Source organism: Gopherus flavomarginatus, chromosome 6 (assembly GCF_025201925.1).
Source record: "Gopherus flavomarginatus isolate rGopFla2 chromosome 6, rGopFla2.mat.asm, whole genome shotgun sequence".
NCBI classification, from domain to species: domain Eukaryota; kingdom Metazoa; phylum Chordata; order Testudines; family Testudinidae; genus Gopherus; species Gopherus flavomarginatus.
The window spans coordinates 29,627,760-29,641,011 of record NC_066622.1 but is presented as its reverse complement, the minus strand read 5'-3'; the positions used below and the strand labels follow the sequence as shown (position 1 = coordinate 29,641,011).

The window sequence follows — 13,252 nt, the reverse complement described above, 5'->3', positions numbered from 1 at the left end:
TTATACAATTTTTACTGCCAGGCCATTCTTGTCAATGCCAAAGAAGACGCCTGAAGAGCATTTGTGCTGACATTGCCAGTTTGAGTAATCAAGTCTCATTGCTTGTTTCAAGACATGACTGACTCCAGAAATAAAAGCCTCAGGTTCATCTTTCAGTAACTGATGTTTGGCATCTAAAAGTGTCCTGACGTCAGCCAGCGCTTCAGGACATGCCACCTGACATGCTTTCAAGTCACACGATGTCACAGGGCAGAAGTGAACTGTAAAGACTCAAAGAAGTGGGCAATAACGTTACGAGAGGCTCAAGCAGTGGCTTTATGCCATAGTAAATACAGCCAACAGCTAACATCTTGAGCGTTCAGATTCAATGACTTTTTTCATGACATTTTGCTTGGATATTTTCATTTCATGTGGTACATAATTAAAAAAAAAGTGTGCTTTTCTGCATGAAGTTAAATTCAGGCACATACAAAGGTACAGATTCAATGCTATTTTGTTAACAGAGTCTCTAGCAGCTGGATGCACATTCTCATGTTCTGCAGTAGTCTATAGTAAGCTACTATCTGGGTATCTCAGGTTACAACAATGTGGTGGCCATAAAGGAACAAATAATTAAAGGGTTTATGTTGTGTATCTGTTTTTATATCTTTTTTTAGCTGAACTGAATCCCCCTCCCACCAATATCCCCCTCCTCCACACTTTCTGCATCATCTCCTGCAAAACACTGGATATCCTATGCAACCCAGAGATTGCGAAACCCTGAACTACAAAAATGCAGAAGTGATGTAGAAAATGATTACATCTCTAGTAAAGCTTAAAGTATATCAAAGAAGAGGGCTCAACAAGACCAGAAAATCCTCCAATTACCCTATAACAATGATTTGCCATTAACGCAGTTGTATTGTACTATCCTTTTGTTGATAAAGTTATAGCAAGTACTGCATCTTCCTGGTTTTATGTTTTTTCCCTTACAGATAACCATGAAACTGGACTAGACAAAAATTTCAGTATAATGGGAAAAATGCAGTGACTACAAAAATTCATTTTATATATATATATCCATCCATCCATCCATCCATCTCGTTTTGGACTAGGGTTGTCAGGCATACAGTTTTGGACCAGAACATCTGGTTGAAAATGGACCCTGTGGCTCCGGTCAGCACTGCTGACTGGGATGCTAAAGGTCTGGTCGGCAGCACAGCAGGGATATGCCAGGCTCCTTGTCTGCCCTGGCTCTGTGTGGCTCCCAGAAGTGGCTGGCACATCTGGCTCCCAGGCGCAGGGGCAGCCGGGGTGATTGTGCGCTATCCCTGCCCCGAGCAAAAGTTCCGATTCCATTGGCCAGGAACTCTGGCCAATAGGAGCTGTGGGGGTGGCACCTGCAGGCGAGGGCAGTGCACAGAGCACCCCCTCCCGCACCTCAAACCTCTCATCCGCAGCCCCACCCCAGAGTCTGCACCTCCAGCCAGAGTCCTCACCCCATCCCACACTCCAGCCCTCTGCCCCCGTCCGGAGTCCCCTCCTGCACCTCAGCCCCCTCATCTCTCCCCCCCAACCCCCTCGGGCACCTCAAATCCTTTATTCCGGGCTGCATCCCAGAACCCGCACCTCCAGCCGGAGCCCTCATCCCCTTCCACACCCCCAACCCCGTCCCAGCCCGCTGAAAATGAGTGAGTGAGTGAAGATGGTGGTGAACGAGTGACCAAGGGAGGGGGGATGGAGTGAGTAGGGGGAGGCAGGGCGAGGTAAGAGTGTTCGGTTTTCTGAAATCAGAAAGTTGACAACCCTATTTTGGACAAGTGTATGCTATCAAATAAGAAGTTTCATAATGTATATGTTAGCCCTGTTTTCAGAAAATATAACACAGTAGAAAAAGGAGCATTCGTATTATTCTGAGTATATTAAAGGACTATTGTACCTTTATCACAAATTGCAAACTTGTGTACACTATTTTACCCTAGTCCTCTCAACAGGGGCACAGTTGTAGGGGTTGCAAGAAGGGCTAGCTCATCTGACAGCATATATCAGCCAACCCCACTCAGCTCTGTAGTAGGGCAAGGGACTGGTTAAAGCCAGAGGACTCCAACAGAAAATTTAATTGGCTCTCTTTAAAAACCAGCCATGAAAGGGTAACTCACACTTGCTCTCTCTTTAGGGATAAGTGTCACTCCCTCCTACACACATTCATACTGCTATGTCATGTGTGCCTCACAGAGATCACTTCTAATATCTTCACATTTGTTTTTAAAAGTTAAACTTTACAGTTAATTTTAAAAGTGGTATTGAAGAGCAGATCAGGTTGACTTTATCATGCCACAGAGAAAGGGGAACATGAAAACTATTCTGAACAAACATTATTTTTGGATTCACTTCTAATAGGCAATGTGACTAGACAGCATTCAGATATTCTTTTCCATAACTGAAGTATTGGCCTCTTTTAGCAGGCCTCATATAAACTTACATGAATTACTGTAAGAATTCTCTTTTAGAACCTTCTAGGACTCTCTAAAAAATTCCGTATTTAGGAACCAGTACCTCTTGTCAGTCTTTAAGTATGTATAATACCTCCAACACTGATTTTGTTGGGTTTATAAAAATTAAAAAGCAAAACAAAAACACACTCAACCCAGCCCCCTCTCCAAGATAACATTAAATTTCCTTCTTGTGAATCAATATGGAAAGTTTTATTTTTAATATTGGATTTTTAAAAAAAAATATATTTTAATGCAGTTAAAGTACTTTCAATTTTCATGCTATTTTATTCACACCTTAATCTTTCATATGTTTACTCACCCTGTATCTGTAACGTTATTCAATGACTGATAGATAATGTAGATTCTGTAGAAGTTTTCTCTCTTGAATTCAGAATACCTCTAGTATTTAGAATTTAGACTTTCCTCTAGTGGGCAAAACTGTATGCAACGCTCTGAATGTATAGCTCAGTGCGCTGAGAGTTGTGGATTTCATCCATTTTGTGCCAGGAGAATCATAACTGCTCACACAAGATGTAATGCAAACATAAGACTTACATGCAACAGATGTAACGCTGGTGGGGAGGTTATGCTGAAATAGATGCTGGTCAGCTTCTGGCTCCTCGAGCGCTGACAGAGTTTGTTGACCAGCGTGCGAAAGGGACGTTACTTGAACCTGTTGTGCTTGTGGCACCTTCAACTTCTCCAAACATTCAGAAACTTGATGGTCCTCTGATTGTATCATAGGCCAAATTCTCTCTCTTCTCCACTGTATTAATGCTACTCTGTCTCGTATTGACTTTGCAACTATCTTGACGTCACTTTCATGAAAAAATCCAGAGTCAACCTGCAGGGAAGGCATATAAACTTATCAAGTGCATGTACATGTGCATTTTAATTGGCATCTTTTCATAGCAAAAAAAGGAAGGGCTTGAAATAACATGAACCATGCAGCTATTCCTCCCAGAATCAGGAATTCAACACAGTTTTGAGTTAAACGCCTGGCACTGAAGTATTTAAAAATAATAATTGTTTGCCCTGTACTTCTAGGAAAGACCTACAACCATTGCAAGAACTTTCTAAGCACTCTTCTCAGGTGCAGGGGCGCTTACTCTCAGAAAGGCACCCTGGACATATTCCTTTTCCCTCCCACCCAACCACAAGACCGTTGGCAGTTTACTTTTTTGCTGCTTGTTTGAAAAAAAGGCACAACATAGCATGGAGGATAGCTGAAGACAGGTGCCGTGTAAGGCTAGGCACTTGCAGACAGTCTGATGGACTCCCTGCCCATAAACTGATGTCCCAGGACTAGGGATGTAGAAAGTGCTTCTTGTAAAAACCTTATGGTGAAAATAGGAGCTTCTGGGGAGCTAGTTAACAACGTGCTCAGGTGATGAGTCACATAAGCTCACAGAGCCTTCTAGGGCAAAAAGTAAAGTTGATTCTTCTATTCAAGTCCAGACGGGAAGGGAACTGAAAATCTGTCATGTTAACAAGTTCTAAAATTATATTCATTCCTACTTCACACTTTCATCTAAAGAATGCTAAACTTATAATAATGGCATGATTTTTTTCAATACCACCATTTGTGAAATTTAACCACAGGTTGTCAGTCCACTTGTGAATGTGCCTTATTTCAGATCTTTCCTTCTTTGCCTACACAGATACTTTAAATGAGTTTGTTACTCAATTTCATGAGTTTTGAAACCTCTTAACTATCATCAAATTTCATATGCCCAACACTATCTTCTCCACAAGCATCTACAGCAACAAACATTGGCAAAGCATAGGGTTTCCGCATTTGCCAACAATTTAGAATGGTCAAAAAAGCCATTTACTTCAGGAATACCTGTTCCTTTTTTAAAAACGGCTTAGGAGTAGATACTGTTTATATAAATCTGTTAATTGTTTTGAATAAAACACATTTTTTATAGCATCTGGAGGAAGTAAAGTTATTATAGCAATTTGGATGTGATCCTTTAGGGGTAATTCTGCCTAAACAAAACCAAACCACCTTCCCTCTTAAAAGAAATTTAGCATAGATAGTACAAGTAAGTTGCAGAAGTTTAAATGTCAACGATTTTCATAAATGTTTAAATATGGTTACAAAAACATGGTAACTATCACACAGCAAATGTTAATAAGGTGAGTTGTGTCACAATATATTGCATGAAACACCATATATCAATTTTATGTCAGAGTTAAGAAGATAGAGTAGGCCAACTTTCTTCCTTCAATGTATTTTGGAACGCTAAATTATGGATAGATGTGAAAGCTAAGCAAAAATTACACTCTGAAAATGGTTGCCTTCTTGGCAGAACAGAAGTAATGGTGATACTGTCACTAAATAAAATCCCACAGGGAAAAATGAAAGTAACTCAGAGTCCAGATAAAGAGTTCTTTGCTCATTCTGTTTTCATGAAGCATTACATAAATGCGTTTTATCATCTGCTCCTCTGAACCTGTTACAAAATGAGATAAATAACTCATACTTTTAATTATTTCCATGTTTTTGTGCAAGAAAAAAGTTGCTTTAGTTTTAAGATGCTGTTACTACTAGGATACATATTTATTATTAAGATTGTGTCTGTTGGCCAACGTATAGTATAAAGCTGCATAGGGGAAAACAGACACTTAATACTTTCCAACTGTGTGTCTAATTAACTGGTCTAACTTCAAATCACATTTGTTAGCAACTTTCTTGGTCTTGTCAATCTTATCTAAAAGTAAACTTTTGATGGGGAAAAAAATTAATTGGCATTAAAGTATGGTCCAGAATAATATTTCTCTTTCAGAACAACACAGTGACATTAGAAGATAAAAATTTTCTAAAACAAAGACCAGAAAACATCTTACAAAGGAAGATATAAAAATTAAGTTAGATATATCCACCACTATTAAAAAAAACTTCCTCTTCCATCACTCTTTATACTATACTTTGATATCAGCTACCTGCTTAATTTTATCAGCACAATGGCTCTTTATAAACCATTTTTCTTATATAAATTCTTCCTAATTTTTCAATGTGAGAATTTTTTGAAAAGATGGAAAAAGTGTTTGTGAAAAGCATAATGGAAAATGTTCTTCAATTTTTGTTTGCAATTTTGAACTCTTCCAAACAACTTCACTTGTAGTCTGAAATTATCCTTGATTTAAGCAAGTCTCCAATTATCTCTGAAGACATAAAACAGACAGAGATGGGTTACATAGTTTTCTTTTGTCTGTCCTTGGGATTAAACAACATGTTTTGCCAGATTATTAGTTTTTCTTCTTTTACTATTTGTGTTTTCTTCCAGCATTCATTCTAAAACTAATGTCATCCTATTTAAACTAGATAGCCTGACCCTTCTAAGTGGAATTTACTTTACCAGATTTGTTCCTGCTGTCCTTTGCGATTTATGTACTACTTATATACATATTTTTGTCAGGAGAAGTTTATTTTACCATTTCTTGTGCAACATCATCAGGAGTTTCCTTCTCCAGATCAAAAGTAAACTCAATGGCTCCATTATCTTTGGGTTTTCCTTTCAGTTTCTTAGGATCTTCTACCCAGAGTCTTAAGGCAATAGAGGATTTCCTACCATGGTCTTCTTCTGCAAGTTCCACTCTTACCCCAGTATCTTCAGCAAAAAAGGCATGGCTTAATAAGTCTTTAATTTCATATCTGGAACAGAAGATGTCCAAAAATAATATCAAACACTGCATAATTTAAACATTTGCAATTAAGTATTTATTAACATAAATAGAAAGGCCCTCTAAAGGCAAGGCTAACAACCGCAGCATGCTTTGCATTCAGCCATAAGAAATTTGTATTTTTAGTAGATATAAGTAGTATGTCTAGTATTTTTAGGAATCCTTGGGAATTCGACATCTGATATTTGGCAGGCCTTCAGCATTATTCATTTATGCACCAAGTGCTCCATAGTCCTTCCCAAGACTGCTTACAAATCTGAGATTCAATACGACACAGGTGAGAGGGGGCCCCTCATCAAGGAGACAGTTCTGGTCTACAGGATTCAGATTATAAGGCCAGAAGGTACAACTGTGATCACCTAGTCTGACCTGCAACTGGACTCTGAAGCTAGACAAATTCAAATAAGGCGTGGTTTGTTTGTTTTTTTAAACAGAGAGTCTAAATAATCTTTGGAACAATTTATCAAGGTGTGGGGTGGATTCACCATCACATGAAGCAGTTAAAGCAACACTGGATGTCTTTTTTAGAAAGACATCCTCTAGTTTCACCATAAATTATTGCACTCATTGCAGGAATTGCTGGATGAAATTTTATGGAATGTGTTAGGCTGGAGGTCAGACAAGATCAGAATGGTCATTTTTGACCTCAGTCTATAAAGGGGAGGGAAGGCTGAGTTTATTTTATCATCTTGATCTTTACTGGTGGTGGAAGTAGTCCTTTATGCTTCATATGGTGTACAGCATTGTGTACTTTCTTCTATATAACGAACACCCAGAGAAGCTTTAATAAATCTAAAGATAAAAATAATTTTTCATACAAAACTTGGTCATTTGAAACAAACCTTTCTTCTTTATTTTTGCAAATACACTCTCCAATTATCTCCTTAATTTCAGGATCAGTAACTTTTTCAAAACTTGCTGGCTTGACACCCTAAAAAGGGTGAAAAAGTAATTAGCTCAATAGAAAATCGCAGTAAGTCAATAGGAATGTTAATTGTGTAAAAATTGTACTAAAACTCAAGATAACTACTTGTTTAGGTTTTAAGTATTAATTTGGAACGGAAATAAGAAATTCAACAACTTCCAAAACTAAGTATCACTGTGCTTTGGAACAAGATGAGTAGTTTATGTGCGTCACTCTGCAATTCATCATGCAAATTTCCCTTGTCTTTATTACCAAACACTTGGCAGCCTCGCTTTTTTACCCTGAATGGACTCTACAGCCAACATTTAAGGAATTACAGTGTTTCAATTCTCAGTTTTTTTTCCTTGAGATGATTTGGTTTTAATGCAAGTTTTTAAAAGGGGGTTTTCATTAACTCTTTAAACACTAAATGGATAAAAAATAGTCATTTTTTTCAGGTTATCATTTGCAAGATGAGTCACAAAATGTGTTTTCTCACATAGGTACAATATTGCAGCAGCAAACATGAAACATCAACACAATATTCTGAAAGCTATTGTCCATGTAATCTTTCAGATTGCGGAGGGGGGTGGAGGGTTAGCTGGAAAAAAAAAATAAAAAAGGAAGGGCAGCAGAATGAGAATCTGCTCAGACAGCTCCAAACTGTTCATGCATTTCCCAGCTGTTGAGGAAATCCAGTGCCCTGCAGAAACTCAATGGAGATATTCGGGAGAAAAGGTGTAATCTCTATTGTAACCTGATGCAGGACAAACTTCATTAGCTTCAAACATTTTACATTCCTTCCAGGAATGCCTTTTGCTCTGATGGATACAGAATATCTGAGCAGAAACAACTGCCTTCATGAAAAAAAACATCTGTGGACAAGTTAGGAGAAAAAGTACTAATGTAATCCCTGCCTCTAAGAGGGCAGTAAAAGATGAGATGCAGGCTGCTACACACAAAGAGCTCTAAAAACTGGAGGGAGATAGAGAGGTTTAACAGTATGAGTTGTGGCAGGAAGAGAGCATGGTGAAAAAAATACCAGGGCAGTCATCAAAGATCACCTCCACCTGCTTGCTGATAACACAGGTACCTGTCTTTAGTCAAGCAACACTCTTTACGGGATGCACATTTCATAAGACTTTTATATCTTCCTGCATATAGAGTTTCTGCTTGTATGAGAAAATTCTAAGTCTCAAGCTACAGTGCTTTATATGTTCTCGTGTCTTTCCTTGCTGTCCCAAGTGGGAACAAGATAATTAGAAGAAAACCTGGACACGTGATATGTAACACAGAGCAATGCATTTCCAGTACCTGCGTAGACAGGCATTTCTGATATGGAGAAGAGACTACAGTAAGGTAAGAAAAATTATGTTTTAATTCTTGTTTATGAGACTCATTTCTAATGATCCAGTAAAAAACAGCCCATCCTTCTAATGTCCTTGTCAAATCAATAAAAATAATAACAATAATAATAATAATAATAGGAGATATACCAATCTCCTAGAACTGGAAGGGACCTTGAAAGGTCATTAAGTCCAGCCCCCTACCTTCACTAGCAGGACAAATTTTTGCCCCAGATCCCTAAGTGGCCCCCTCAAGGATTGAACTCACAACGCTGGGTTTAGTAGGCCAGTGCTCAAACCACTGAGCTATTCCTCCCCCAAGCAGAATGTACTAACAAGCCCTCGGGATTTATGACATTGCCCACTTGTCCCCATGCAGCACAATTAAAAGCTTTCCTATAATCACTATTTCAAATGCAAGATGTGAGAAGTCTGGTAGTAGAACAGTTATAAGAAGTCTCCAGTTCTAGACAAGAAGTTGTATTTACCCCTTCCACTTAGACTCAGTGTACACAAAAAAGCCTGCCAATGAAATATATACATAAAAGGTGCCTGCTGAATAAAATTGGGCCAAAGGAGATTTCAGGCCCCACTTCAGTAAGGTACTCAAAGACGTGAGTACTCCCAATGAAGTCAATGAGAGAACTCGTGTCCTTACATATCTTACCATTTACCTAAAAGACAGCATCTGATGAAGCCCAACATTCAGTGGAGTTGAGCACCTAACTCCCTTCAGCTTCTTTTAAAATCTCATCCTAAAAGAGCAATAATACTGTGCTAGACAAGAAAAACAGTACATTGGACTTCAGGCTCCGTCCAAGGCTATGTTGCCTTTGAGATTAGCAGTACAGCTCTTCAGAAAAGTTCTGCACTTAAATCCTGATACAGCAAAGCAAGCAAGCAAACACGCACAACTTCAATAGGACTTAAATATTTTTAAATACGTTGCTGAATTGGGGCCTTCAATAAATGGACTGATAGAATTTCAGTGGGAGCTGGGCATCTAACTCCCTTAAAAGCCTGTGAAAATCCCAGCCTTAGGGTACGTCTTCACTACCGGCCATATCAGCGGGTAGCAATTGATTTCTCGGGGATTGATATATCACGTCTCACCTAGACGCAATATATCGATCCCCGAATGCGCTCCTGTCGACTCCGGAACTCCACCCAATGCGAATGGTGGTAATGGAATTGACAGGGAGAGCCGCGGACATCGATCCCGCGCCATGAGGACGGTAGGTAACTCGATCGAAGATACTTCGACTTCCGCTACGCTATTCACGTAGCTGAAGTTGCATATCTTAGATCAATTCCTTCCCCCCCCCCCCCCAAGAGTAGACCAGCCCTTAGACTTCATTTTGAAGTTATATTAAAGGTCTGACAGCATGTCAGCCTTAAATTCAGGTTGTGACTTGCCTTTGTTCTCAGCCTGGCTACTTCACTTTCACCTTCAGCTCAAAAGATTCAGACATGTAATTTATGAATTTTGAGAAATCAGGGAGTGGACATACAATGAGACTGAGCCTCCCAGAGCTTTGCCCAGACAGAAAGGAGACGGAATTTTCTATTCAGATGAAAGGAAAACATTCTAGAGGCAACCATAATACAAAAAAAGAATACACTGGATGAACGCAGCTCTTTGATTAATCACATCTAAATTTTAATTATTAGACTAGGGATCCTTTTTTTTTTTGCATAATAAAAAGTGCCAAAATGATATGCAGTATTTGATCTGATCAAGGGTCAAAGTTGACTTAAAAAACAACAACAAAAAAAAAACTACTGCATCTCTGCCAGACTTTCCCTGGAAGGAGCTCCAACACGGCAATAAAAGAAAATTTAAAGTAATCGAATTTTTTTTTCAGTATTAATCCTCTGTGCCCGAAAATCCTTATATCAAGCAATCATCAGCTCTCGTGTTAAGTACAAGTCAGCATCTAGACTTTCTTATGAGGATAACCTTGACAACTAGTGTAAGATGACTAACAGATTGTCAACTTTTGATATCTACCTCCCCCCCACCCCTTTACGTATCACATATTCGTGGTCTTGCCCGAGGGCTGGCTTTTGAAAACTGAACACTATGATAATAGGGCTATTGGTTTTTAGAAAGACCCCAGACCAATTTGGAGCTGAGAGGTGGTTCTAGCCACACTACCACGATGGGCAGCTATAAGCTCCCTTCCAGACAGCTGCCTGCAAGTGTACCAACTCCCTGGATCAGTAATCATTGGCTACAGGAGTAGCAGCTTAACAACACGAGACACAGTTTATTATAGTAGATTCAGCACAGAGGCTGAAGATACTTGACTTCAGTATAATAATCAGGGGACAGAGAGGAGGAAGGAAGAAACTTAACAGCCTATGTCAGGGGTCGGCAACCTTTCGGAAGTGGCGTGCTGAGTCTTCATTTATTCACTCTAATTTAAGGTTTCGCGTGCCAGTAATATATTTTAACGTTTTTAGAAGGTCTCTTTCTATAAGTCTATAATATATAACTAAACTATTGTTGTACGTAAAGTAAACTTTTAAGGTTTTAAAAATGTTTAAGAAGCTTCATTTAAAACTAAATTAAAATGCAGAGCCCCCCAGACCAGTGGCCAGGACCTGGGCAGTGTGAGCGTCACTGAAAATCAGCTCGCATACCACCTTCGGCACCCGCGCCATAGGTTGCCTACCTGTGGCCTATGTCTATGCATCTTAAAATGTGTCACTACTAAAGATAGGAATGATTTAATATGCTGCAAGCGAACAAAGATTAGGTTGACTATCTGGGAAGACTTTCGGCAAGTCAGTCAATAACAGCAAGTCAGTCAATAACAGTGTTAGCATTTCTTGCAATTTTACTGTATGCCTCATGACACTTGTTGCTCTTAACACTCCAGCTCCTGTTTTGTTTTGTTTTTTAAATCTCAGCTTTCCATTATTTAAAAAAAAAAAAACAAAGGAAGAAAGTATCTAGGCTTCATGGTTATTGGATAAATTCTTGAAAACGTTTCCCCGGTGTGTCCTAAAACTTCAAAAACCAGAAGATAAATAAAATGAATCCAGTAGTATATATTTGTATATAATATTTAATTTCATTATTTTGGGGGTCTGACTCCGTTTTTGAACTCTTTGGGTTGGCAATACTGTAATGGGGTATTCAATCGCCTTCCTAATGAAATGGTAGAATTATTGGAACAATAAAAACTAGTTTGAGCAACACACTAGAAAGTTCACTGCAGGGAAAAATTTTGCATTGGGAAGAAGATGGGCTGGAAGATCTAATACATACTCTTTATTTCTACAACTCTGCGACAACTGGTCTGAGGACTGTTGGAACCAGTGATCTGGAGATTAAGAGAGACATTGTTCAACTTGATGTCTAGTTTATTTTAAAAATAAATGAATTTAAAAAAGTATCTGTACAGTTACTTCATCTACCCCTAACTCTTTCTGCCAATAGTGTGGTTACACCATAACTTCAGGAGTGTTTCCTCTCCCCTCTACGGGGATGTGGGAGATCCAAACAGAGGAAAATAGCTGACTATACAAAGGAAGAGAGAAACTGGCTAAATGGAAGTGCTGCTAAATACACCAAATGAATGTTTAAAAGGAATTTTAATCTCTTACATACAGTAATGTCCAATGTCACTTTCAACAATAAAAGGTAAAAAACAGAGAAAAAGTTTTGTTCAAAGTTGACTGTGTTCCTTTAAAATGTCTCTTCTATTACCAAACCCTCAAGACAGAGCTATGTGCCAAATATCTTTAAGTGTTGTGACTTCTGAATGGTCTTAACTATCTATGGGAGAAACACTTTTTCAGATAGAATAGTGTCTCGTTACAATATGCTGCTATCTGACCTAGATGGTATTCAACTAGTATTTCATAATGGGAAGCACCCTGAAGTAGTATTTTGTTTATGTTCTCTGCTAATGAGAAAAGACTTGTATTGGGAAGAGAATATTAAATCACCACTACCCGCATGGCATGTCAGTGCAAGTTCCAGCTGAACGAGGAGAAGTGCTAGAACAACTCTTGTAGCTATTTGTCAAATGTGCCCCCTTGACCAGACACATGTCAAGGTCAGGGCCTTGAATAACAGTGTGGGACTCCCAAAGAGCTCTCTGTGACAGTGTACCCCATAAGGCTTTATGGGGGGGTGCTTATAAATGTATGTATGATATAACTGGAATAGGGTTTTACTACATATGCCATGTAACATCTATGTAAAGGTTATGATCTACTGGTTATGTTCATCCTAGTTGTATGCAGGTACCATTTGTGTATTTAAAGTTATGAACATTGGCTGTATACTTGCTTGATTTCTAAGTAGCCTTAGTTAGAACATTTGGTCACTTCTCGGGGAAGGAATCTGCAAGTTAAGTGCTCAATCAGGAATCACTTAGACAAAAGCAGCAAAGAATCCTGTGGCACCTTATAGACTAACAGACATTTTGGAGCATGAGCTTTCATGGGTGAATACCCACTTCATCAGATGCATGTAGTGGAAATTTCCAGGGGCAGGTATATATATGCAAGCAAGCTAGAGATGAGGTTAGTTCAATCAGGGAGGATGAGGCCCTGTTCCAGCAGCTGAGGTGTGAAAACCAAGGGAGGAGAAACTGGTTTTGTAGTTGGCAAGCCATTCACAGTCTTTGTTTAATCCTGAGCTGATGGTGTCAAATTTGCAGATGAACTGAAGCTCAGCAGTTTCTCTTTGAAGTCTGGTCCTGAAGTTTTTTTGCTGCAGGATGGCCACCTTAAGGTCTGCTATAGTGTGGCCAGGGAGGTTGACGTGTTCTCCTACAGGTTTTTGTATATTGCCATTCCTAATATCTGATTTGTGTCCA

At 39.0% G+C, this 13,252-nt stretch overlaps 1 protein-coding gene across 13 annotated transcripts in view; it reads right to left on the bottom strand.

The window, feature by feature from the left end:
• Positions 1-13,252, bottom strand: part of WNK2 (WNK lysine deficient protein kinase 2) — a 192,673-nt gene that overhangs the window by 94,960 nt on the left and 84,461 nt on the right. For all 13 annotated transcript variants that reach the window (XM_050959165.1, XM_050959166.1, XM_050959170.1 and 10 more), the window contains 3 exons: positions 7,007-7,095; positions 5,916-6,135; positions 3,030-3,318 (listed from right to left, as the gene is read on the bottom strand). In XM_050959165.1, the coding sequence (XP_050815122.1) occupies positions 3,030-3,318; positions 5,916-6,135; positions 7,007-7,095 (598 nt within the window). The remainder of the gene's footprint in view (positions 1-3,029; positions 3,319-5,915; positions 6,136-7,006; positions 7,096-13,252) is intronic.